This window comes from Trachemys scripta, chromosome 11, assembly GCF_013100865.1.
Source record: "Trachemys scripta elegans isolate TJP31775 chromosome 11, CAS_Tse_1.0, whole genome shotgun sequence".
Classification (NCBI taxonomy): domain Eukaryota; kingdom Metazoa; phylum Chordata; order Testudines; family Emydidae; genus Trachemys; species Trachemys scripta.
Genome location: NC_048308.1, coordinates 3,852,557 through 3,878,580, shown reverse-complemented (window position 1 = coordinate 3,878,580; position 26,024 = coordinate 3,852,557). Strand labels below are relative to the sequence as shown.

The window sequence follows — 26,024 nt, the reverse complement described above, 5'->3', positions numbered from 1 at the left end:
ACAAGCCCATCATTTTCTGTGGACTTGCAAAAATGAACCCCCTCTTAAACAGAGATGCCGCTTTATGCTATGCAGGAGGACGGAGGACAGTACCATGAGGGTCCCTTCTGGCCTTAACATCTATCAGGGCACGAATGTTTCCCATCCATTCACTCAAAAGGAAAAAAGGGTGAAGTATGTGTCCCCTTTCATTTCCACACCAGGCTTGAACCATAATCAGGAGTTAAAATCCCCAGAGACCAAGATCCCCATTAAATTCTGTTTGTTTTTCAGTAGCCCCATTGCACAATGAAGGAAATGACATGGTCCCTCCCTCACATTTAACCATTCTCCAGGCCGAAGGACCCAGAAAGCAAATCCTGCGCCGATCTGCGAGTATTGGCACAGCCCAAAGCACAGCCACTAAAAGCCCACAGGCAGCGTTCACTCTAGAAACGTAAGGGAAGAGGGGTCCATGCAGCTCAGAGCTATGGCTAGGGCTCCGTGGTGGATATTTCAAATCCCTTTGATGTTCCCAGGGATAGAGCTAAACTACTTTCTCCCGTGCTCTGGCCAAGCCAAGGGTATATGGTCACCAGGATCCAGCTCTACGCAGGGTTTATTTTGGCTGGATGCGGCAGGCCTGATTCTGTGCAGCGCTGAGCGTCTCCTCGCAGCTGTCCTCAGCTCCCACTGCCATCAGTTCAGCCGTTATCCCCATGTTACAGGTAGGGAAGAGAGAGGACGTCTACACTGCACACTATGGGCCAAGCTCTGACTCAGGTTTGAGCCCAAGCCCCCCTTTCCGTCCACACACCTCTCCGGCTGACTCGGGTCAGTAAGTACTCAGGGCCTGGATCCTAGGACCGTGATGGGGGGTGGGTCAGAGACCAAGTCCTGCTGAGACACAGGTCCAAGCCCTGTCATCCTGCAGTAGGGAAGCAGCTCAAGCTGCAGACCCTAGTCCGAAGGTCTGTGCAGTCTGGACGTGTTAGCACGGCTGCGAGACCCCGGTGCAGCAATTGTAAACCCAGGCTTACAATGCAGTACAGATGCCTAAGCATAGGCTTGGAAACACCAAGTCCACAAGCCCGGGTCCCACATACCCAGACTTAATGTGCAGTGGGTAGAGAGGGCAAGGCCCAGATGTTTAAAGGTACTTAGGCACCTTCCTCTCATGGAGCTCCCATTTTGATTGAGGCATGCAGGATCTGGGCCTAAGTGACTTGCCCAAGGCAACACAGGAAGCAGTGTCAGAGCAGAGAACTAAACCCAGGTCTTCCAAGTCCCAGGCTAGATCCTAACCCAGAGGCCATCCTTCCTCTCTGGGGAACCAGAGGGACACACCGCTAAGTTAGCTGGTTACTCGCTGGCTGATGGGACAGATCACCAAGGACACTGCTGCTTAGACAGGAATCAGCGTTTCAGTGGAGCAGCAGGAATTTGCTGCTCTAAGCGGTTTCCTTTTTGTTCCAAATGGTGCAGTCACCAGAACGCTACAGTGTAACTCACTTACACCCCCTAAAAGGAAACCTCCCAAGCGTTCACAGGAAACTCCCACTATTTTCTATCTGTTAAAGGCCTGGCTGGTTAGGTATTTGAAAGGTTAATTCTCAACTCATCTTTATATTAGAAATCAAAGGGCTTGCCCGGTCTTAGTCGCTGCACAAAAACATAGCGGACAATTAGGGAGACTGTGACATAACACGAGACTGAAAGATGAGCAATTGGCAGGAGAAGAGATTTTTACTCTGGCTGTTTAACGTTCTGGGGTTTGATAGCTTAACACTGATTCCTTTGGTTATGGGCTGAGAAACTTCTCTCTCCAGTTGTGTAGGCCTCTAAAGAAACTTCCAGCAAATTCTCCCTTTTTCCCCTGACTCATAGAATATCAGGGTTGGAAGGGACCTCAGGAGGTCATCTAGTCCAACCCCCTGCTCTAAGCCCAGACAGATTTTTGCCCTAAATGGCCCCCTCAAGGATTGAACTCACAACCCTGGGTTTAGCAGGCCAATGTTCAAACCACTGAGCTATCCCTTCCCACTGGTATTTCTCAGCTGAAAAACAAGCCTAAAGAAATCTTTTGGGCCTTTAGACATCATCAAGAAGCCCAAAAAAAAAAAAAGGTGCAATTTTTCCTCCTTTGCAGGTCACCCTTAAAGGAATTGCAATCAGCCATCTTCTCCGTGAGCCGATGCTCAGTTTACATGGCACTCCAGCATTTTATTAACCAGCATCCTATCTGTACAATCAGAAATTGGCTGTGAAAGCTCCCAGGTATTTTGAAGTGTGACCTGTCATGGGTAAACAAGGATTCATTCACTGACCAGGAATGTGAGAGAGAATTTGAATGAAAGCAGATGAGATCACCTGGAATGTATGAGTAGGTATTTGGGTTTCTCTGAGTCAGGACAATGACTTACTGTCCTCCCATTCAGAGTATTTGTTTTCCTTCCTCCCTACTGCAGTCCTGTCTGTCTGTCTGCTCCTACTGTAAGTCCCTGAGACCCAGATGCTCAAAAGGTACTTAGGCAATGTTTTAAATGGACGTTAGACCCAGATCCTCAAAGATCTGTTTTCCCTGAAAAACATTCACCATGGGAGATTCCACATGAAGGCCAGGTTCTCCTTCCCACTCCCCAAGCAAGGGGGATGAACAAAGAATCTAATTTCAATAACTATAGTTTCATTGACTTCACTTACTAAGCTCCCTCCTTGTAGGTTCTCAAATCTAAATAACACCTGGACAAACCCTGCTTTCAGGCACCCCAAGGCCTGCAACTTGACGGTGTTCAAAGTCTAGTGCTGGATGCACATCTTGCATCCATTTCTAATCCAAATCAGACCGGACCTCTGAGGCCTTGGGAGATTTTCTCAGCACTTGTTCTATAAATGAATCGTTTCAAATCTGCATTTTTGGATCTCACCCTGGGAAAGTTTTGCAACTAATTTGTACAAATGTATAAACCACTTCTGGTTTTTGCTGTGATATTTTGCTTCCAGCTTTACTGAATGGCAGAAATTCACGAGGCAGCTTCTTAAGGTTTCTATTTTTAAACCATAAAAATCTGCTTCTCATTTAGGAAAAAAAAAAAAATACTAGCGGAACTGCATGGGATCTTCACCCCCTCCCCCAGTGTTCACTTTATGGGGCAAGGCCAGTGGCAGATTAATGCACAGGCCTATGGGATCTGTGCCCAGGGAGCTGGCCAATTTGGGGGCTCCTGCTGGAGCACTGAGGAGCAGGGGTTGGGGCCCCATTGAAAGGGAGGTGTGGGGGAGCCCAAATGTTCTTTGTGCCCAGAGCCCCAATAAATCTTAATCCGCCTCTGGGCAAAGCATAATACAGTTTTACTGGGGGAAGGGGGAATCAACGGATCAAACCTACCCCAGATGTAACTTCACTTAAGGTCACTGGTGTTAGACCAGGAAGAAATCTGGCCCCTGCGTAAGAAGGACACACTTTACAGAGGGCCTAGAGTGAACACTGCTTGGAAATTAAACGCACATTACAGGACTAGAGCCCAAAATAGCACATGCAGGGGTTAGAGCCAGGTAGGTCAGCAATCACCTGATTTCGGAGCAGATTAGTTTGAGCAACGAGATGAGCTTGTAGTTTTCCTTGGCACCATTGAGGCGCAGCTTTCTCAAGCAGCGAGACAGGCTGCGGGGGGAGCGTTTTCAAAGGAAAGAGAAAACAAAAACAAGAGAGAGAGACAGACATCTGTTTAGAAAACAAAATCACAAGAGTGAGAGCATTACAGGCTGGGCCAACCCAACACCACCAAGGCAAGAGACACAGCATCCAGGGGACAATTAGTTACGAATCCTTCACAGCATGCCAAGTGTAGTGGTAATTAATGCTCTGATCTGGAGACGAGGGCACCAGGGCTGGGAGACTGCTTACCAGCAGTCCAGCTGCAAAGAGCAACAGGCAAGAATGGTTAGTGACTTAGCACACAAATGCCCAGTGTTGAGTTTCCGCCGAGTGCCTTCCAGGAGGTCGGGATTAATTCAACGTCACTCTCGTCCACATGCAATTACACCTCTACCCCGATATAACGCGACCTGATATAACACGAATTCGGATATAACGCAGTAAAGCAGTGCTCCGGGGGGGGTGGGGCAGCGCACTCCGGCGGACCAAAGCAAGTTCGATATAACGCGGTTTCACCTATAACGCGGTAAAATTTTCTGGCTCCCGAGGACAGCGTTATATCGAGGTAGAGGTGTATTTAAAGTGCACAGCACTGTATTTTAATCGAGTGTTGTCAATTCAGCAGTACGTGGCAGGGTTCCTAAGGGATGTGTACATGTGTTATAAGAAGGGAGATGGGAGAGGAAGGAGGAGTCCAAAAGAATTCATGATGTTGTTGGTGTTATTCTAATATCATGAGAAGACATCAGTCAGCTCCCAGTATTTGCTCTATACTGTAATAACAAGACTTTGAGTTTCTCCAGTGCTTTTCCATAGATCTCAAAAGCACTTTACAAAGGCAGGTAAGTAGCATTATTCCTATTTACCAGGCAGGGAAACTGAGGCAGAGAGGGCTGAAGGGCCAGACCAAGCCCACTGCAGTGACTGGAAAAGCTCCCGTTGACTTCTAATTTCTTTGTTCAAGTGACCCAGAGACAGCATCGGGAACAGAACCCTGGGCTCTGTCCTTTGGTCCACATTGCTCATCGACCTTACCTATTAATCTGTCAACAACTGGTCATCTGTCACAGAGTGTCAGCACATGAGCAGTTTGGGCGAGACCAGTGAGTGAAGCCAAGCTAGCGGAGTCTAGCTTCCCAGACTTGCAAATACCAGAGCCAGTGGCCTCGGGTTCCAATGTTCGAATATGAATCACCGCAGCAAGTTTTAAAATTGCCAATTAACACCACCTCTAAATGAAAGATTCCACCTCCCCACCCCCAGGAAAATTCCCTTCTTACTTCTGCATGTGCTTCAGTTTCTCTTTAAAGAGAAAAGCCAGTAGAAAGTTCTGTTAACTGATCCATTTGACTGGCTGACCAGCCTTGTGTGTTGAATGAGGGACATGGCATCAGGTATGGAAAAAAGCAACGATTCTGGTTCCTAAAGTTACCTTCAATTTTGTTCCCTGGTTTTGCCCGATTATCCATAGTGCAAGCAAATAAAGAGATGAGTAAAGAAACTTCTCCCTCCTCTCTTCTTCCACCATCCCTAGCTCCCACACAGCTCATCCCTCCCCTAAAGTCTTGCCTAGACTAGAATTTAAGGTGTGCTATTAGCATGTTCTGGCTAACACCATGGGAAAGTCTACTGTAGACCAGGCACACTTGGATGAAATCTTGGCTCCATTGAAGTCAGTGGCAAAATTCCCCATTGACATCAATGGAGGCAGAATTTCACCTACTGCCTTTAATAGGTGCTCACAGGGGGGTGCCTAGGCCAGTATTTCAACCATCTTAGCACATGTTCAAGTCTACTCTGTCTTGTCCACACTAGATGTTTCAAAATGCGTTAGCGAGCACATGTTAACATCACACGTTAATTCCTAGTCACGACAAGGCCCAAGTGATCTGAGAGGGCGTGGTTTCAGAGAGACTGAAGGGTATTCCAACAACCCAATTGCCAATTTTGCTTTGGCTGTAGCACCTTCCAGTCTGAAAGAGCAAAGCTGTTCAGGGCACGATTTATACAGCAGGAATTAACAGAGCAGAGGCTCTGAACGGGTCACGGCCATGCCCACGCTGAAAATACCAGGTAGTCCCTCCCAGCAAACACTGCTACAGCACTGTCAATCGGAGCATCTCAGAGCACTCTGCAAACTTACTGAATTCAGGGCCCAGCGGCCAACCACTTATTCTCATCACCATTTTACAGATGGGGAAACTGAGGCATGCAGGTATCCAGGGTCAGAGAAGGAAATAGAACCCAGATCTCCTGCCTCCCAGTTCCTAGATGGCACGGTAAGGCCATTCTCCCTTTCTCGCTCAGGCTTCTGTGCTCACCAGAACTTAACCACATACCCCTGAAATCTGTACCAGGTACACTGCACAGAAGCTTAGCGTCAGTGCACTAAGGCCTTCAGAGCCTCCTCCTAAAGTTTATTTGGGGAGTAAAAATAAGTGCATGGGTGGGACCCTGCCAAAGAGAAAACATTCTGGCTGGATCATTGCATGACAGTTCTCTAAACAGAAAGCACCTGGGAACGATGAGTCAACATGTTAAAATTTCCTAAATGAGCAGTTATTAAAAATAATAATAAATGAAAGCAGGGCCCGCCCTGTGCTTTACCTTGGCGATTTTGGTTTCGTCTTTCTTCTTTGCGGTTTGTAGGGATTCAAAATGGTGTCTGGCGCTGTCGTAATCCACAAGCTTCCTCCCTCGCTTAGCGATCCGAGACTGAGAGAGAGAGAAATACCAGCTATGAACAGCTAGAGCCATAAAGTTTAGCCCCTCGGCATCTGAACTGCATAATTAAACCCCTCCTCAATTACACCCCATTAAGTGAGTAAAGAATTGGCCTTTCTGGGTCTGGGCTAGCAGGAACCCCCTGTTGCTTCTGGGATTCAGACCCCATAATAGGTGACCCCCTTCGGAAGGTCTCTGCCACCGGCAGCATTTTCCCCAGGCATCAGGGAAATGTCTCCCTGCATCATCCTTCTCCATTATCTGTGCAGCACCAACAGCGCTGGACATGAGGGAAAGTCGGCCTCCACCCCAGAGCCCAATCCTGTGATTGGATCTTTTAGCAAAGCGCAGCCCCATGATTCTGCTCTCCCACAAGGTCCTGACCCAAAGCTCCTCAAGATGACTGGAAGGGCTCCCCTCGGGTTTGGATCAGGCTCTCATTCAATATCCTTCTAAAACAGCTGCCACTTTTTTTTTTTTTTAAACCCATCAGAAGGATTCTAAGAGGCATCTAGAGGCTCCTTTCAAATAAAAGCAGCCTGATCTTTGAGTCAATATTGAAATAACGATCAAAAGAAAGAAAGAAAAAAGAAACTGAGCAGAGACAGGCCCAGTTGTTTGAATTAGAAGTACCCTAAACTTCCAGAGCCACAGTGCTGGTTCATGCCCCTTTCTGCTCATTGCATGCTTTAGAACAGTGGCTTTCAAACCATGGGTCGTTACCCAGAACTGGGTCGTGGCAGCTGTGGTCAACACCGCCCACCAGGCCATTAGAAGTCCTGTCAGTGGTGCTGGACAGCTAAGGCAGGCTAGTGCCCACCTGTTCCGACACCTCGCTGCACTGTGGAAGCGGCCAGTAGCAGGTTCGGCTCCTAGGCAGGGCAGCCACGAGCACTGGCTCTGCACTCCCATTGGCCAGCTCCTGGCCAATGGGAGCTGGGGCGGGGCAATGCCTGTGGGCGAGAGCCACGTGGAGCCGCTTGCGCCCCTCCGCCTATATAGGTCGACTTACGCTTCTAAGGCTAGGTCTACACTTGGGGGGGGGGGGGGGATATCGATTTAACATATGCAAATTCAGCTACGCGAATAGAGTAGCTGAATTCGATGTATCCTTTTCAACTTACCCCGCTGTGAGGACGGCGGCAAATCGACCGTCGCGGCTCCCCCGTCGACGGCGCTTATTCCTCCTGACGAGGTGGGAGTAAGCGCGTCGATTCGGGGATCGATTTATCGGTCTAGATAAGACTCAATAAATTGATCCCCAAGAGATCAATTTCTACCCACCGATCTGGTAGTAGTAGACTAGCCCTAAGTGTAGACATACCCTTGGTATCGTGGATCACCTAGTTAGGTGCCTGCTGAAAAATGCAAACAGGGTGTAATCAAGGCAAAGAGTCTGCATATAGCTGGGAACAATAGCTCCAAGAAGCGCAAACAAGCCTTCCCCATCTCCACAAATTCTGGAGTCTAACAAGAACAGTGCAAACACATCAACACCACTAGCCATTCCACTATGGATTGCAGGAGAGTGGGAGCAGCGTATCTCAAGGGAATCGCGGTGTCTGGCATCTCACATGGGTGGGACATGGTTTGTGGGTGAAGCTTGGAAGACGACACCTACTTTTTCCCCATGGTTTGACCTCTGATATACAGTGATAGGGGAAGCTGTAGAAGTAAGTGGGGGAAGGGGCGCCCCAGGAAGCAGAGACCCCATGGGACTGCACATGTTCACGGCTTGCACTATGATCCTGGGACCTGAAACCATTTGAAGTGGCACTTTCCTCCAGAAACAGACAGTGACAAAAGTTTAAGCTAATCAAGAAGGGGCGGGGGGGGGGGGGCAAGAGGGGGTGGGGGGGTTACTTTCCTAGGGAAGGAGCCAGGCTGACATGTCCCATATGGTGACATCGTTACAAGCGCTGCCACATGGAAAAGCCCATTCCCTGTGCAGCTGTTTCAAAATGAACTGGTGCTGGGGGAAGGGATGGGGCTGGGAGATGGAACTCCCAGGATATCAGATGATCCTGCGCTGTCAGCAGAGACCCTGCCCCTCCCGAGCAGCTGGCCATGTGCAAACCGATTTTAACCCAACACACAGATCTGCCTGCCACACAAGCCTCATCAACGTATTAGCCACTCGCCAGCAGCACTGGCGCCTTCCTGACGGCTCTGCACTTCCAGGGGAAGGGAAAGCCGGGGCATCAATGGGCTAAACAGGAAAACTCAGTCACTTAAAGGGATTCTGACGACCTGCCATGCATGGCCCTCCCCGCTCCAGTTTTAAAAATCAGCCAAAACACAAAAGAGAGCTGCAGAGTGTGTGTGCGCACGCGAGAGAGAGAGAGGGAGAGTCAGCCAGTGAGAGAGAGAGAGAGACACATGCGGGGGCGGGGAAGAGAGTATCTGGATGTGTCTCTCTCTCTCACACTGGCTGTGTGTGTGTGTGTGTGTGTGTGTGTGTGTGTGTGTGTGAGAGAGAGAGAGAGAGATGCAGAGTGTGTGCGCGCGAGTTCGCGAGAGAGAGAGAGAGAGAGAGAGAGAGAGAAAGACATGCAGAGTGTGTGCGCATGCGCACACACGTGAGTGTCAGCCAGTGTGAGAGAGGCATGCAGAGTGTGTGCATGTGTGAGAGAGCGCGCGTGAGCCATGCAGAGTGTATGGGGAATGCCTCTGCAGCACTCACGTTCCCGCTTGGTGTTTCAGTAGCTGCACCTGGGTAGGAAAAGCTGGGGGCCTGTTTTCCACTAAAAAATGCCAGTGTGGCCCGTTGGATACGGCTGCTCTGTGTGTACCTCCTGCTCCTCCCACGTAAAAAGAATCAGAACTAACTTCGTTGCTGTCCGTGAATCCACACCAATGTCATGCTGGCTTGACAAGAGAATCGCACACAGGCTGCCCCCTTGTGCACAAACATACCCAGGTCCCAGTACTCCCTACAGCGGTGGCCTGAATAGCACAGGCCAAAACCAGGCTAATCCCCACGCAGACCCTACCCTCCACTGCAAAGCTGTGCGCTGACTCCAGGGAGCCTGGTGGGAGAGAGGCCGGGTCGGCCGACAGCCGCTTTCTGGGCAGCGTGTTCTCGCCAATTGGCATGCTCTATGCCAGCACAGCTGTAATGGGCTCGGACATGGCAGAGCCAGAGCAAAGATGTTACTGATGGGGCCAGGGGCTCCCAAGGTGATTCAGGAACCACTCAGGCAGATGCATGCGAGGTCACCCATGCGTTTTCTCATTCCATCCCCTGGCAGTGCCTGTAGTGTCTCCTCTAGAAGGGGGAAATGCAGCAGGCTTGCTGGTATATCAAAGCCCCTGAGTATCGCAGGTAAATTTCTCCCTCCTGCACCTTTTAACATGGGAGAGAGGAATGAAGACCATACGTCATTTCAGCTACTTCTCTTCAGTGCCAATGCATTAATGCCCGATGCGGCTTTTCCCTTCCACAGTCCCGGATCTGTGGTAGCAGGAAAGCATGAATGAAGCCTTGTCTGGGTGGTTTTATTCCTTTTACAAGGCTGGTAGACAATGAAACCCTATTCTAGTGATGACAGAGGGTTTCTGATTGAAACATGTTCTGCTCACAGGGGGCTGATGAAAGCCCGTGTATTAGAAAATGTTACTGCACTTGGCTAACAGACAATTCCCCAGTCTATGGCATGGAGCCACTCTCCAGTGACAGAAAGTAAAAGAGCAGAGGAACCAGGGAATATGTGTCATGATGAGTGAAGTGTGGAGCTCCCCACAAACTCCCCGGAAAGCCTGAGTGTGCAGATCTCATGCCTTCCCAGGGCAACTCCAGTTAATCCAGCTATTGCACCAATATGTAGAGGACAATCTACATGGGAGTTGATCCTGCAGCATAAAATCATAGAATATTAGGGTTGGAAGAGACCCCAGGAGGTCATCTAGTCCAACCCCCTGCTCAAAGCAGGACCAACCCCAACTAAATCATCCCAGCCAGGGCTTTGACAACCAAGCCTTAAAAACCTCTAAGGATGGAGATTCCACCAACTCCCTAGGTAGCCCATTCCAGTGCTTCACCACCCTCCTAATGAAATAGTGTTTTCTAATATCCAACCTAGACCTCCCCCACTGCAACTTGAGATCATTGCTCCTTGTTCTGTCATCTGCCACCACTGAGAACAGCCGAGCTCCATCCTCTTTGGAATGCATCCAATAGCAGCATCCCCTTTCCTTCTCTTTCACATACCCCACATCCCTGGTTGCCAGGGCAGCTATTCACTAGCCAAGAGAGCAGAGGATTGGTGTTTGGCTAACAGGGGGCAGTGCAATTTCAGTGGGGGGTGCTCCCATGCCACATCCATTTCACTACCCCCAGGCTAAAGGATATAGAGTCCCAAGAGAAGCGCTCGTGCAAAGCCCCAATCTCTACTCGCAGCGTCCCAGAGACTCTCTAGCACAATGTGAAAGGAGTGAGGGGAGCAACTTACTTTGATGTCCGGGAATTGGCCAAGGTAAGTGTCCATGGTTAGAAGGGCCTGATCCACAAGCTTCTGATGGAAATCCACCCAGAGCAGGTCATTGTTCTGGAAGACAAAAGGAACATGCTTATGAGCACGATCAGAATGCTTTACATTTCTATTGCCAGGGATCTCCAAGCACAGTACGATCGGAAAGCCTCCCAGCATCCCAGAGATAGTGATCTCGTCTCTTTTGGAGAACCTGAGGCAGACATATCCCAGATCAAGAAGAACTCTGTGAGGCTCAAAAGCTTGTCTCTCACCAACAGAAGAGATATTATCTCACCCAGTTTGTCTCTCTAATATGCTGGGACCAAAACAGCCACAACAACAGTGCATATCCCAGGTCACACGGTAGATGCAGAAATGGAACCCACAAGTCCTGATTCTCCTAGTCAACCTGCTAGACCAGTGGTCCCCAACCAGTCGATCGTGATCAACTGCTCCAACCTGGAGCCTCTGACAGTCGATCGTGATCTCCAGCCAGCGGCGCAGTGGAGCTAAGTGAGGCTGGCTGCCTGCCTGCCCTGGCCCCACACCGCTCCCGGAAGCGACTGGCATGTCTCTGCAGCCCCTGGGGGGAGCGGGAGTGGATCTCCATGTGCTGTCTGTGCCTGCAAGCGCAGCCCCCTCCTGCAGCCAAACTCCCTCCCAGACCCCGCACCCCAACCCTCTGCCTCAGTCCTGAGCCAGCACCCAAAGTCCCTCCCAGACCCTGCACCCCCTCCTGCACCCCAACCCCCTTCCCTAGTCCAGAGCCCCCTCCTGCACCCACACTCCCTCCCAGAGCTTGCACCTTTCACCCCCTCCTCCACCCCAACCCCCTGCCTCAGGCTCAGCCCGAAGCCCCCTCCCACACTCCTAACCCCTCGCCCCCAGCTCCACCCGCACCCCAACCCCCTGCCCCAGTCCTGTGAAAGTGAGTGAGGATGGGGAAAGAGTGAGCCATGGAGAGAGGGGGGGATAGAGTGAGTGGGGCAGGGCTTTGGGGAAGGGGCGGAGCAGATCCTGGGTTGATCTTAAATTCAACCAGTGATCTTGTGCATAAAAAGGTTGGAGACCACTGTGCTAGATCATACTCCCAGCTAGGTACCAAGACCCAGTCTGTTCGGTTTATCTACCAGTCCATGTGCGGGCCTTCCCCCAACTAACCTAACCCTAGCGTGACTCTAAACGTTGTTTCCCCAGTGAAAAAGAGACCAGACATCCTGACCAGGCTGGGACAAACAGTGCCCATGCTGAGGGTTTACCTGGGGACGGCCAATTATCCACATTTTTGCAGGGCTGATAGAGCCAGTGCTTCCCCTGGTGCTGATGGGTGTATAGAGGATGCACCCAGTCCCCACCCATGACACATTTGGGCCAACATTCTCTCCGAAGCGGCTCCTGATGGCCAAAGCCATCTCGTCTTCCTAGGATCATTGCTGCCAGACAGATGTCTCGCAGCAAGGCTCCCAAGCCGAGCGTAGGACGTAAGTGCACTGGTCCCGCTAATCCTCTCTCCCCCGGAGGCTGACCTCCCGCCCCAGCATGGAGTCTCACCTCGGCTATTTTGTTGGTATCGTCTCTCCCAGGCCATTCCGGCTCATACACTTCCTGCAAGCATTCCGTCAGCTTCTTGGAGGCCTCGTGCATTGCTAGGAGAGAAGAGAGGGCAGCCTCAAAAACCGAGGGACAGAGCTCCACCAGGGCACCAAGAGCCCCTCCCCATTGCTAGCAGGAACTCGACTGCATGGAATGGATAACAGACGCCTGATTCTAGTTTAAGGCAGGATATTTCCCAAGCATGATCCTTGCTAATACATCTTGAACTCGCAATAACATGGATGTAAAGCAAAGGAGGAGAGGGGCTCAAGGATCTAGTCACCCAGACAACAGGACATTCAGTGTTCATCCCCACCTAGCAGGATAGAGTAGGTGGCCTCCTACGAATCTAAACCAAGCCCACCTGGCTGCTAGGAAGAGAAAACAGCCTCTGCACCCCAATGTCTCCCACCAGAGCCACCTTGCTGACTGCCTGAACAACCTTAGAATATCAGGGTTAGAAGGGACCTCAAGAGGTCATCTAGTCCAAACCCCTGCTCAAAGCAGGACCAATCCCCAGGCAGCTTTTTGCCCCAGATCCCTAAATGGCCCCCTCAAGGATTGAACTCCTAACCCTGGGTTTAGCAGGCCAATGCTCAAACCACTGAGCTAGCCCTCCTCCCAGCTGGAGGAGCAAGAGATGTGAAACCGGCGCTCCATCACCAGGCCAGTTGCTCCGGGAAACCCTGCTTGCACTGGGCCGGAAGAGCTATGGCCAGGAAAACCCTATTTGCGGTGCCTCCAGTTGGAAAAGTGACAGACCTCCAGTTGCACAGACGTTACCTTTTACAGAAGCCAGGTAAGTTCGGAGATCCTTCTGCAGCTTGCTGCCTTCTGTCTGCGAAGACAAGGAAAAGCCAGCCGGTTATTGTTTTGTACAGAGTGAGATGGATTTGTTCCGGACTCATCTGTGCTATGAAAGAAACACCACATCCAAAACTGCCCAATACAGCCCGACGGCTGAGGAGCCGACACAGGACTAAGATCCTGTCCATGCAGGATGGAGCAAAGTGAACCAAGAAATCAAGGCAGATGAGACTGTTTAGCCCAATAGGCCCTGATCCCCATAGGGTGTGTCTACACTGCATTCTAAGCCAGGCTCTGTGGGACCTAGGCTTGTGGATTCAGTGTGTCCAACCCACGCTTGAGCGTCTACACTGCATTATTAACCCAGGTTTACCCTGGCCAGCCCCGGGTCTTACCGCTGTGCTAACATGTCCAGACCTTTTGTAATTCTGCAGCGTGGACCTGAGTCAGAGTTTGGGCCGGAGTCCCAGTGGGACTCAGGCTCTGACCCCCACTCCTCCCAGCAGGGTCCTAGGACCTGGGTCCTGAGTAATTGCTGACCTGAGTCAGACTGATTTGTTTGTGAATGGAAAGGGGGCTTGGGCTCAAACCGGAGTCAGAACCCAGGGTTAGTGTGCAGTGTAGACCTACCAACAGAGGGACAGATGCTCTAGAATCCCACAAAGGAGCCCAACATGTAGGTTTGAGGGGAGGTTATAAGCTCTAATACAAGCAGCAATGTATTCTTGATTTTTTTTTACGTTATTGTGAGCAGTTTCAGTTTGAACTTTCCCCTGGGATATCGGAAACACAAAACACACCAGCGCTGTACCAATGTAGGGGCTAGAAAGGGACACGGAACTGTTCCACTTACTGTCCAAACTGAGTGAAGCTGCAGGAAACAAACAATTAGCATGAATGGTGAAAACCCTAATGCGTTTTTTTTTTTAAATGTCATTCTGTTGCCTCCGCCGGATTTCACGGATTTGGAAGCTAATGGTTAAGAAATAACAATTACGCTGGTTTGCTTTTTGGATTTCAGAGGCGATCAGACATCATGGTGATGCATACAGTACAAGAACCTCGATCAAAACATTGCAATCTCACACACACACACACACCTTTGACCACTTTGGAAGCACTCAATATGATGCAAATGTTGCCTTTTATTGAATGCTTAAAATATCCTGGGCCCGACTCACCACTGCCTTGCAATGTGTCATCACTTACATCTGTGTAAAGAGATGTAAACACACTACATCAAGTCAGAAAAGGAGCATTTTACATCCACTTTGTGCAGATGCAAACACCAGAAGAGGGAAGGCAGTGGAGAGGCAGGCGCAAGACAGCAGAGGCATGGTGGTGACATCAAACAGCGTATGGATTCTGTTTTCATTTGGATTTATGTTGCCATCCTCTGATGCTTTGCAGTGGAGTGAGCATTGGCTCAGATGGCATCAGAAGTCTAAGGGTCTTCTGAGACACAAAGGCTGAAGAAGAGTTTGAGAGAGACAGATGTCGTAAGAGGGGAAAAAACAGGTTTGGTTTCCCTATATTGACACTTGCATTGGAACTTTGCTAGCCCCGGAAGCAGCTGTGAAACTTCACGAGGATGCTCGAGGGTGGCTGTTATGCCGTGCACCAGCATCACACATTGTTACATTTCGTTTCCCGTCGTCCTTCCCAGCTTGAATTTTCCACATGGCGCCCCAGCATAATGCTTCTTGACAGGCTGACGAGGGAGCTCGCAGGCGCTCTCTGACAGCTTCAAACTTAGTATCTTTGTGGAAGCAGCTGTTTCCTATCATCCGCCACTCTTCGGGCGCCTGCCTCTTGCCCTCAGCGCGCCTTCCCTAAAACAGAGCTCATGCCGACGTCTCTGGCGTTACAAACACTGCTGCACGCACTGAGCTGAGATCAAACAGGTCCCCTCCAGAATAAACTTTGCCACATCAACCGCTGGAAGAGAGTAATGTGTCTGTGCTAAATTCAGAGGGTCTGGGGAGAAGGAACAGTGACCATGTGTGGGGCAAGAATAGGAGAACTGCGGGGTGGGAGGGTCCCAGAAACTGGGCTCCAGCCCAAGCCCGGAAGTCTACACAGAAGTGAAACAGCCACCCAGCCCGAGCCTGAGTTGGCTAGAGCAGGCCAGCCGCGGGTCTCTAGTTGCTGTGAAAACATAACCTTAGGGTATGTCTACACTGCAAGTAGGAGGTCTGATTGCAGCAGGTGCCCCCATACCTGAACTTGCTTTCATCTAGCTAGATTCAAGCTGGCTCACATAACTAGAGCAGCGAAGTGCAGCAGCACAGACTAGCCACTCGAGTACATACCAGGGTCCCAGGCGGTCGGAGCCAGCCTAGGCCGTGGCCCGTCCCGCCGCAGCGTCACTGCTATTATCATTCAAGCCAGCTTTGATCTCGTGTGCAGCACTCACACCTCTTGGTTGCAGAGGAGACCTCTCGACTTACAGCCTGGCAATGCCAAGGGAAGTTGGCAGGTGGGGCAGGGAGATGGGCCATAAAAGGCTATCACACAAAAACAACCTCTAGGGCAGCGTTTTTCAAATGGGGCCACCAGGAGCTTTTCCTGTGGCCACAGCGGGGGGGGGGGGGGGGGGAATAACACACAAAGCTGTGGCCCCTCCCCCAGGGCCACCAGCAGGAGGTGGGCCCTGCCCCCTCTGGAGCCACAAACGCAGAAGGAGCAGACAGCCAGTGAGTTCCCCACCTTCCCGGGGGCAGGAAGGTTCGGGCTTCAGCCCCAGGGTGGCAGGCCCTGCTTGTGGGGTTTCGGGCTCCAGCCCTGCACCCCGACCACGGGTGCAAGCCCTCGGCTCTCTCTCACACACACACACACACACACACACACACACACACACACACACACACCCATACCCCCTGGCCCCCGCTGCCTCCCCATCCATCCCCCCACTGCCCTAACCCCCTGCTGTCTCCCTACCCACCTCCCCATCCAGGGGATAATTTGTCCTCTGGCTTGTCATGGCTGAGTAAGTCTGCTGTGAAAATGGATATTTATATGCTTGTTAATACCACTTTTCACAGCCTCCCTGATAGCTAGTAAGCCTGCTGTGAAGTGACATTAACAAGCATACAAATATTACTTTTTGCAGCTGCAGACTTACTAGAGAAGCAAAAGAAACAAACAACAAAAGACAAGAATGTGCAAAGCATCTTATTTGTGTTTCTAGTCTGTTTAGGTCAGTGAAGAGTCTGCAAAAAAAAAAAAAAAAAGCCACCTTTACATAAATAAATTGCAATGATTTGGACGTGTATCCGCGCATATTTATTTGCTTTTCCTAAAGTATTTTAGGAAAAATTGTCAGAGCGGCCACCAGCAAGATTTGGTGGCCACACTCTGAGGCCATCAAAAAATGTGTTGTGAGGACCCCTGCTCTAGGACTTTCACTCTGTGGAACCAGTGATTCCAGCTTGAGGAAGGGTTGGGGGGAAGGGAGGAGGTATCCTTGATAACCACATTTTCCAAAGTAACTGCAAATTTTGGGTGCCCCCATTTTTGCGGTGTCCAACGTCAGGCCTCATGAACTAGCACACAGGACACATCCTCCAGATAACTCTCCTCCCACACACGGCAAAAGTTGGTGAACTAAAAATGGAGGCTTCCAGACTTAGAAGCCACTGCTGTAATCTAGTGGGACTAAATGGGCCCAAAGAAACAAAAAGGTGTTAACATGACGCTGCCGCTATCCAGCACTGAAACAGTGTTGAACAAGACTCAAAGTTTGGTGTGCCAAGATCTCAGCTTGCTTAGTACCATGGCAACCACATGATTAAAACTCTTTTTGACCTTGTATTAAAGATACCAAAAAGAAGGAAACAGTGAAAGCACTTGATATGTAAAGTGTTAAGGAAGGCTTCCATTTTAACAACCTCCCTTGTTCTCTTTCCCTTTAGCTGTAGACAGTTTTTAATAAAGAAAAAACCCGTTTGACAGGCTCTTTGATGGTATTAAAGATGGCAATACCTGTCCTCTTGGGGAAACGAGAAGAGGTTAATCGAGATGGGCTGGAGCTGTTAAAGTTCGATCCAGCTTCCTAGAAGACCAAAAGGGACAAATACCCACAGAAAAGGAGAGAAGAGAACAGCAACAACAGAAAATGCAGTTTCCGTCTCCGGCATTGACTTTCACCTGCAGCCTTGCTGCTGGAAGACACAGGTGTGGTACACATTCTTACCAGCCACTCTGGGACCTGGCAAACTCGTACCAGCATCAGGCTGTTTAAGGCCTTGCTTTTTGCTGCCTTTCTGGTCACAGGCTGCCAGCAGCTGTGGCCAGCTTAACCAGGCTCTTATTAGACAGAAGGCCAAGGGAGAGGTATCGGAAAAAAAAGAAATATGATGGGGAAGGAAAAGGACACATGCGGGGGAAGGGTGACAAAAGTCTCATATCCCAGCTGGTGCCTGGGATTTAACCAAAGCAGATGGAGGTGGAGAGGTCAGTTGGGTCCCTTTCTCGGGCCCAGTCTGGTCAGGACATCTCTCTGGAGTAGGATGACAAAGGCCCAACGCTGGTACGTAGCTCCTGGGTCCCAAGAGACGGTGGGGAAGGTGGCCATGACGGTAAGCTCGCAGCAGCTGTTGTTCGCAGACATCTGCTGCTTCTTTTAGTCAGCCACTGTTGTGTTCAAATTTTCCCCTCACACATCTTTTAAGGACCCCAAAAAGGCAGTGATGAATGGAATGACCCATATGCTCTCATTTTGTTCACCAGTTAGGCCCAATTTCGCTCCATTGATTTCCGGTCCTGCAGTTCTCTCGTTTGGCTGGCATGATCTTAACACAGTCCTTGAATTATATCAGGAGGCCTTTTTGGTTGAACTGATTCAGTCCATCTCCCTTTCTTACCTTTCCCCGCCAAGATTTGTTGTGATAGGTCATGACGACATTTTGTGAACGGTCACCACTTTTTTTTTTTTTTTTTTTTAAACACAATTGAGCTCACAACGCAGGGAAATGTGTAGGCCCAGTTATTACAACACAACTTGTGAAAATCTGACCATACATGACCAGGCCCTACCAGAGCTACAAATGGGAGGGTACATTTCCATCAGATGCTGGTCTCAGCCAGTCCCAAAATAACACAAGAATGCTGCAGGGAGTTGTCTGGCAGCAAATTTATAAACAGATGAAAGGAGATTCTTTTAGATATAGTGCCTAGTAGATCGGCCATGGGACACCATTCAGATACACTGTGTAAATCCTGGTGAGGGAGACTATATATATTACACACACACACACACACACACACACGGTAGCAGAAAAACACACCATCCCCTTTCATTCTCCAACCATCGCCAATGCCTGATGTTTCAGAACAAGACAACCCCTCACCAGAACATGCACTTCTAGCTAGAATATTTTATGCAGAGTTCAGCTCTGTATCCAGTTCCCTGAACGTTCCTAAACTCCAGGGTTGTTTGGATCTGGAGATCTGCTGCAGGCCCATGCCTAGCATTTCCTTTATTTGTTCCATGTTAGCCATTGATTCCATAAAGAGGTTATTTTGCATTTAAGAGCAGTTCCCTCACACATATAAGAAAGCTGCCAGGTTTTATTTTTAGCATTAACGCTTCCCCAAGAACCTTTAGCAACTGGGTTTTCTTCATACACCCACCACCTGCTTTTGCAAGCTGCCCATAATGGCTTCACTGGCAAAGCCTTTACATATCTCCAGCCATGACAGTGCACCATCAGCTTTCAAGAAGCAGTCAAGGACTCTACATAGAAGAATTAACGCCCCGTAAGTGGCCACTTACAAGATGCTCCATAAAGCCCTGAGGGCAGAGTGGGTTTCTAACACGGTCAGGCCACTGCAGAATTAGAGACCAATAGACCCCTGTAATACAGGACGTAAACCCTTTTCTCAGCATTATTGTTTTGTCTAAGGGGAAGAAGGCTGTATCTTTTTAGGCTGATCAAAAAAGAAATGTGGTTGCACAATATTCTTTAAATAATCACAAATGTAGAAGGATTCAATGAAATATCTATTAAAATCCACAAATGCCAAGAAAACCAAGCTAAGGTGGAAGAGCAGCACAGACTCTGGGTCAGCGGTGGGAGTAGTTAACGTTCTGGTATCAGCAGGATGTCCACCCTGAAAGCTCAAGGCATCTTTCCTTAACTGTGTCTGGGAAAAAAACAGCCAGCCAGCGTATGAGCTTCACGCACACAAAACAAGGCACGCTCCGCAGTTCAGCAGGGCGCAGTGAAGGAAGCTCACTGAAAATTTGGTCCTGAAAGTCATTGCTCATTGGATTTTGACATTGGCACTTCTGCGTTTGGTAAGAGACTTCCAGCCCTCATGTCTGTGAACGTATGGGCAACTAAATCCCATACTTCCCCCTAGTAGCGGATTATTAGCCACTGGGCTGATGGAGCCCATACCCAGGGGCCCTAGAAAAATGGGTGCCCCTGCTCCCCAGCAAGAGTGCCGGGCAGGGCGGGGGAAGTCACTACGCCCCTGAACCTGGTCCCGGCAGGAGCGCTGGCTGACAGGGGAAGCCCCAGTGCCCAGACCCCAGCTGCGGCCCTGGGACTGGAGAAGCTGTAGCTCCTTGCCATGACCTCAGGGCTGGGGGAGCCCCCACTCGCCCCTATGGCCCTGCGGCTGGGGGGAGGGGGGCAGAAAGGAGCGGGACCGCAGGAGGAGGTGGAATGAGGTAGACCGTGGATGGAATGGGGCAGGGCAGGGCAGGACAGAACAGGGTGGGTGCATGGGCAGGGCCGCAGGCAGAACTGGGGCAGGACTGCAGGCGGAAGGGGTTGGGAGGGGTCACCCACTTGCTCTGGCCCAGGGCCCCACAAAACCTTAAATCCACCCCAAGGACTAGGAAACAGCACTGCTGAAAGCAATCAATCAGATTCTGGAAGCCGAAGAGAAATGTTTTGCTCTGCACAAGGGGCAACCACACTGACTGGTACATGCGGTGGGGAGTGGTGCTGACCTCAGCCCTGATGGAACGAGTCTAGAAAGACCCAGCCTTCGCCAGTAACAGTTGTAGCTCCCGGCCATCACATGAGAGCAAGAGAGACAGGAGCCCTTATCACAAACACGTGCTGTCAAACAGTGTAGACCAGCCCAGAGGTTCCACATGAGTGACAGACACCAGGGTATCAAAAAACACAGCAACTCCGCCAGCTAGACGCAGGTAGCATTGCCATGTGCCAGGCCTGGATTCCACGCCAAGCCTTCAACTCTCCTCCCTCCCAGGCCAGCGACATTCAGAGGCATCGGGTGAGTAACACAGGTCCAACCTCTTGAGTCCAGGGTCCCCCTTCCCTTTTTCCAGCATGCCCCGTTTCCAGTTCTGGGCGACATGCATCGAGTGGCTGGGGACTATGGTGGTGGCTGTATACAAGTGACATTTGGGCAAGGGAGCTGGGGGAGGGGAGGGGCATTCCAAGGATCCAGGCTGGAGGTTAACAGCCAAATTTAGCCCATCACGAGGATTAGCCTAACAGCCCAGTTGTGATGCCTCATCAAGCCCTACGAGCCCCAGCGTGTGGGGCCATCTATAGCTCTGCAGATGCAAGGCCATGTTCAGCTCCTGTGTCACGTAGCAAAGTCCACCTGTCTAAGCAGAGAGCTCCTACCATTCACAGACTGCAAAGAGAGATTCTTGCATTGCTTTGAATGGACACAGGGTGGCTTATACAGCAGGGGCTCCCCCCCTACACCCACCCACCACTTGGAGAAACCACAGGATGCCTTGGGGGAAGGAGAGAGCTAACTATCTCTGTCCCATAAGAATGGCCATACTGGGTCAGACCAAAGGTCCATCCAGCCCAGTATCCTGTCTGCCGACAGTGGCCAATGCCAGGTGCCCCAGAGGGAGTGAACCTAACAGGTCACAATGATCAAGTGATCTCTCTCCTGCCGTCCATCTCCACCCTCTGACAAACAGAGGCTAGGCACACCATTCCTTACCCATCCTGGCCTATATTCACAAATAGCCCATACCCAGAAACACCCACTGAGATGACTCAATTCAGGGCCCCTCTGACTGAGCTAGCAGACAAGGATCGGGGCTATCTGCTTATCTGCAGTTTCCCTCCCCTCCTGCTTCAATAGCCCTGTGGATGCACCCCAGTCAATTCCAGCCCAATGAAATGCTAAACTGGATACAAATCTTCAGCCCCTTGCTGCAAGAGATCAAGGCCCAGACCCAAAAAGGTATTTAAGTGCCTAACTCCCATTGGCTCTAAATCCAATGGGAGTTAAGCACCTAAACATCTCTGAGGGTCTGAGCCCAACTTTTCTCAAAACCTTAAGTTTTGACCTCAGGGGCCTTCTCTGGAATGGTCTACATGGGGGAATTGTCCACACTGCAGAATAAGCGATTGCACACCTGGGGTAGATCCTCTATTCAGTCACTTTATTCTGGAATGATTAGTGTAGTTTGCGAGCACGCTAATCATTCTGGAATCGAGCGTTCACACATGGAGCTATTCCAGAAATGCTTATTCCACAGCAGCTATTCTGGTCCATTTCCCTGCATAGACAAGCCCTTTATAAGGAAGTCCACAGAAATCTCATCTATATATAGAGCTCTTTTTCCAGCATATCTGAGCCAACATCATAATAATTACCCCTGGCATTTTCAGAGTGCTGCACAATCAAACTAATCCAGGTTTATGACACTCCCTGCAAAACAGGCACCATCCCTTTTTTACACATGGGGAAATTGAGAGGCAAAGAGAGGACAAGGGACGGGTACAGAGCAGCTCCCAGTCCTACGATCAGTTAACTGAGTGGCATAGTTACTCCTTCCTTGTACTGTCCCCTAAGAAGAGAACAGAGAGGGCAGTATGAAACTGAACACCACACCATTCAGGATACACGAAAACGAAATGCTTCATATTGATGCACTGTGGAACTCACTGCCGCAGGAGGGTGGCTAGATTTAATGGGGGGTTTTGGGTGGGCAGGGAGCTGTTGGTTTCCTTTTAGAAAGGGTCATATAATTCCATGGCCGCTGATAGCTAGTCAAGCAACAAATATTAAGGGCAAATTGCATTTCACGATACCACATCAGCTGCGAGAAACACTTCTCCCCCACATATAACAACACTGCACAATCACCGAGACACGCGACAGGGGTTTTGCACTTCCTTTTGACGCACCAGCTACCACTGTTGCCAGAGGCAGGACAGAGGCCTTGAGGGATCCATAGGTGAGTCTCTGGATTAGGCGAGTCTAATGCGAGACCAAGGGACCCTAAAATCTCATCATGGGACTCTGTATTCAGCAGCAGAAAGGGAACTATGGCCGAGGACAAGGCCTGGGACTAGTTCAGGGATGTGATGGAAGCACACTTCTGAGTTTTGCTGTGCCCTGGGTGTTACGCAGCAATGGCTAGCCGACACTGGACAGGGCTCCTAAGTACATTCAGTGAACGAGTGGGCTGGATGACCTAGTAGGTCATTCCATTACTAACGTCTGTGGTTCTGGGACTTGGGGACAGGCCGCAGAAAGGCAATGGAACAGTCGCTGAGCAGTACCAGCACAGAATGGGTTCTCTGGGGCTGGGGACGTATGGATGCAGTAGCAGGAGGGGGAAGGGTGCATGTGGAAATGGACTCTCTGTGTGCATGAATAAGGGAGAGGTATCTGGAGGAGTGGGAAGGAAAGTCTATGGACGGAGGGGAGGAAGGGAGCCAGGCAGAGAGACTGATTGGCAGAAGGGGACCGGGAGGTTGGTCAGGAAAGAGCTGAGAGATATTAAAACCAGGATCTATCCTTTAATACCCAGTATAAATTAAGGCGTTCCTGTTGCGTGTGCAACTCCCACTTGGGGACTCATCCCATCCCTCAGTCTAGCTCTGAATGCCTTAAACAAGGGCTATCGAGAAATCTTCCAGCATTCAGATTTGCCTTCTTATGCAGAGGTCTCTACGGCCCTCTCTCTACCAGAGTTATCATGTCCCCTCATTCCTGTGTGAGGTCGTGCTTAGCTATTTCATGCTTTCCTCATAAGTCGCTCCCTCCAGCCCACTCGCCCTTTAGCCTCTCTTTTCCAAAATCCCTCCCATTAGCTACAGTTTCCAGTCCAAGTGGCAACGCGCTCTAGATAGAGAATATGATGCGACAACTATGTATGAAAAGCCTACAAATCAATGTGTTTTCTTGCCATCCTGCAAACATACCTTTATTTTTGTGCTGTGTTTGCACAATGGTGTCCTGGTCCAGGACTAGAACTCCTAGGCGCAATAGTAATAGACATAATACATTTTGTTAAAATGCAGCAGTGAAACACACACGCACACACACACACGCACGATTGGTTGGACTTAGCAAACAGATACAAAAAGGGAAATAACGCTGTGGGTATCAGCAGTGTATTTCTTTTCACCATTTATGCGGTTTGTTTACTTTTTTGCATTTCACTTAGCTGAGGAAAGGGAAGGTACATTGGCTAATGTTATGTTAGTTTCATTTCCTGGTTCTCTGGCACTAGCACAATGCGGCTGGCAGGCGGAGTTTCCCACGCTGCCAGAGGAATGCACGTAGCAAACCACTGTTAAACTGAGTTTATGAAAAGAGGGGGAAATATGGAAATGTTGCTACTCAGATTAGATATTATTAAACCTAAATTTTGGACCTAAACTGGCCTTTTTCCATGTGGCGAGGAAATGAAATAAGAGATTAGCGTGATCTGGTGTGTATGCACAGTAGGGCGCTTACAGGTGGGTGGGTAACTTCTGTGTGACTATGGCTTTGTTTGTAAGTGCCTTAATTGCATGTTCATTTCCAAAAGCCCCCTGCAGCACTAGGGCCCAGTGTGTAATTACATATCACCAAGTCACTTACCAGCTGTTTGTTGAAGTTCTGCACGCACTGCTCAAACTGCTCGTCTTTTGTTTCGTCCGCTTTGCCGAGCTTCTGCAAGACCTGCAGGCGGGGAACAGAAGAGGAGGCTTTAACCCGGAGGTCACAAGGCTGACACAAAACTGTACGAGGCAGGAGCAGTCTGTGGCGGCTTCTTGGCTCATCAGACAGAAAGAGGGAAGCCTCTCCCGTCCCTGCGCTCAGCCCTTGGAGAGGCTTGTGCAGAGCTGAGTCAGGGTGTGCTCATGCCTGCTCAGCTCTGCTGGGAACGCTACTTCAGCGATCCGAGCCCAGCCTCCACCCAGGGTGAGGGCGAACGCGGCAACAGCAACAGGATGGATCCTGTCTGGTTTTGTTGAGGAGGCCAGCAAAGGAGGGACCCTGCTGCCTCGCACCTTGAGCTGAATGAGTGCAACACACTAACTCCGGTGTCCGTGAGCGGGGAATCCTGAGCGTGCAGTATTTTACACTTGCTTTCATAGAATATCAGGGTTGGAAGGGACCTCAGGAGGTCATCTAGTCCAACCCCCTGCTCAAAGCAGGACCAATTCCCAACTAAATCATCCCAGCCAGGGCTTCGTCAAGCCTGACCTTAAAAACCTCTAAGGAAGTAGATTCCACCACCTCCCTAGGTAACGCATTCCAGTGCTTCACCACCCTCCTAGTGAAAATGTTTTTCCTAATATCCAACCTAAACCTTCCCCACTGCAACTTGAGACCATTACTCCTTGTTCTGTCATTTGGTACCACTGAACAGTCTAGATCCATCCTCTTTGGAACCCCCTTTCAAGTAGTTGAAAGCAGCTATCAAATCCCCCCTCATTCTTCTCTTCTGCAGACTAAACAATCCCAGTTCCCTCAGCATCTCCTCATAAATCATGTGCTCCAGCCCCTTAATCATTTTTGTTGCCCTCCGCTGGACTCTTTCCAATTTTTCCACATCCTTCTTGTAGTGTGGGGCCCAAAACTGGACACAGTACTCCAGATGAGGCCTCACCAATGTCGAATAAAGGGGAATGATCACATCCCTCAATCTGCTGACAATGCTCCTACTTATACAGCCCAAAATGCCGTTAGCCTTCTTGGCAACAAGGGCACACTGTTGACTCATATCCAGCTTCTCGTCCACTGTAACCCCTAGGTCGTTTTCTGCAGTCCCTAGGCTAGATCTACACTGCCTGCCTGAATCGGCGGGTAGAAATCGATCTCTCAGGGATCGAATTATCGCATCTCATCGGGACGCGACAATCGATCCCCAAATAGACACTCTTACTCCACCAGCGGAGGTGGGAGTAAGCGCCGTCGACGGGGAGCTGCGGAGGTCGATTTTGCCGCCATCCTCACAGCGGGGTAAGTCGGCTCCGATAGGTCGAATTCAGCTACGCTATTCCTGTAGCTGAATTTGCATATCTTAAATCGACATCTCCCCCCCCCCGCTGCGCCGTAGTGAAGACCTGCCCCTAGTCTGTAACTGTGCATGGGATTCTTCTGTCCTAAGTGCAGGACTCTGCACTTGTCCTTGTTGAACCTCATCAGGTTTCTTTTGGCCCAATCCTCTAATTTGTCTATGTCCCCCTGTATCCTATCCCTCCCTCCAGCATATCTACCACTCCTCCCAGTTTAGTGTCATCTGCAAACTTGCTGAGGGTGCAATCCACATCATCCTCCAGATCATTAATGAACAAGCACAAGCATAAATGATTGCACGGGATACCAAGCAGCACAGAATCAGGTCCAGTCAGGAGATCATTTTTTTCCCCCTCCCAGGATTGCTGGACCCTCCAGCTCACGAGAGGGAAGGCAATTGACGGTATATAAGGAAGGGGAGAGACACAAAAGACGTGGAGGAGAGGGAACACCAACTTCCCTCTTCTCACAGAAACACACACCAGATTTGGGGTACCTGGTCGCTAAGGGGTAAAAGGGCCCTGATCAAATGGTAT

The 26,024-nt window shown here is 50.1% G+C and overlaps 1 protein-coding gene across 7 annotated transcripts in view; it reads right to left on the bottom strand.

Moving 5' to 3' along the window:
- BIN1 (bridging integrator 1) overlaps nt 1–26,024 on the bottom strand; it is a 150,380-nt gene that overhangs the window by 53,851 nt on the left and 70,505 nt on the right. For 6 of the 7 annotated variants that reach the window (XM_034786371.1, XM_034786372.1, XM_034786375.1 and 3 more), the window contains exons 2-7: nt 24,064–24,144; nt 13,210–13,264; nt 12,385–12,479; nt 10,813–10,908; nt 6,245–6,352; nt 3,551–3,643 (exon numbers count right to left, since the gene is read on the bottom strand). In XM_034786371.1, the coding sequence (XP_034642262.1) occupies nt 3,551–3,643; nt 6,245–6,352; nt 10,813–10,908; nt 12,385–12,479; nt 13,210–13,264; nt 24,064–24,144 (528 nt within the window). The remainder of the gene's footprint in view (nt 1–3,550; nt 3,644–6,244; nt 6,353–10,812; nt 10,909–12,384; nt 12,480–13,209; nt 13,265–24,063; nt 24,145–26,024) is intronic. The other variant, XM_034786373.1, reaches the window with a different exon arrangement.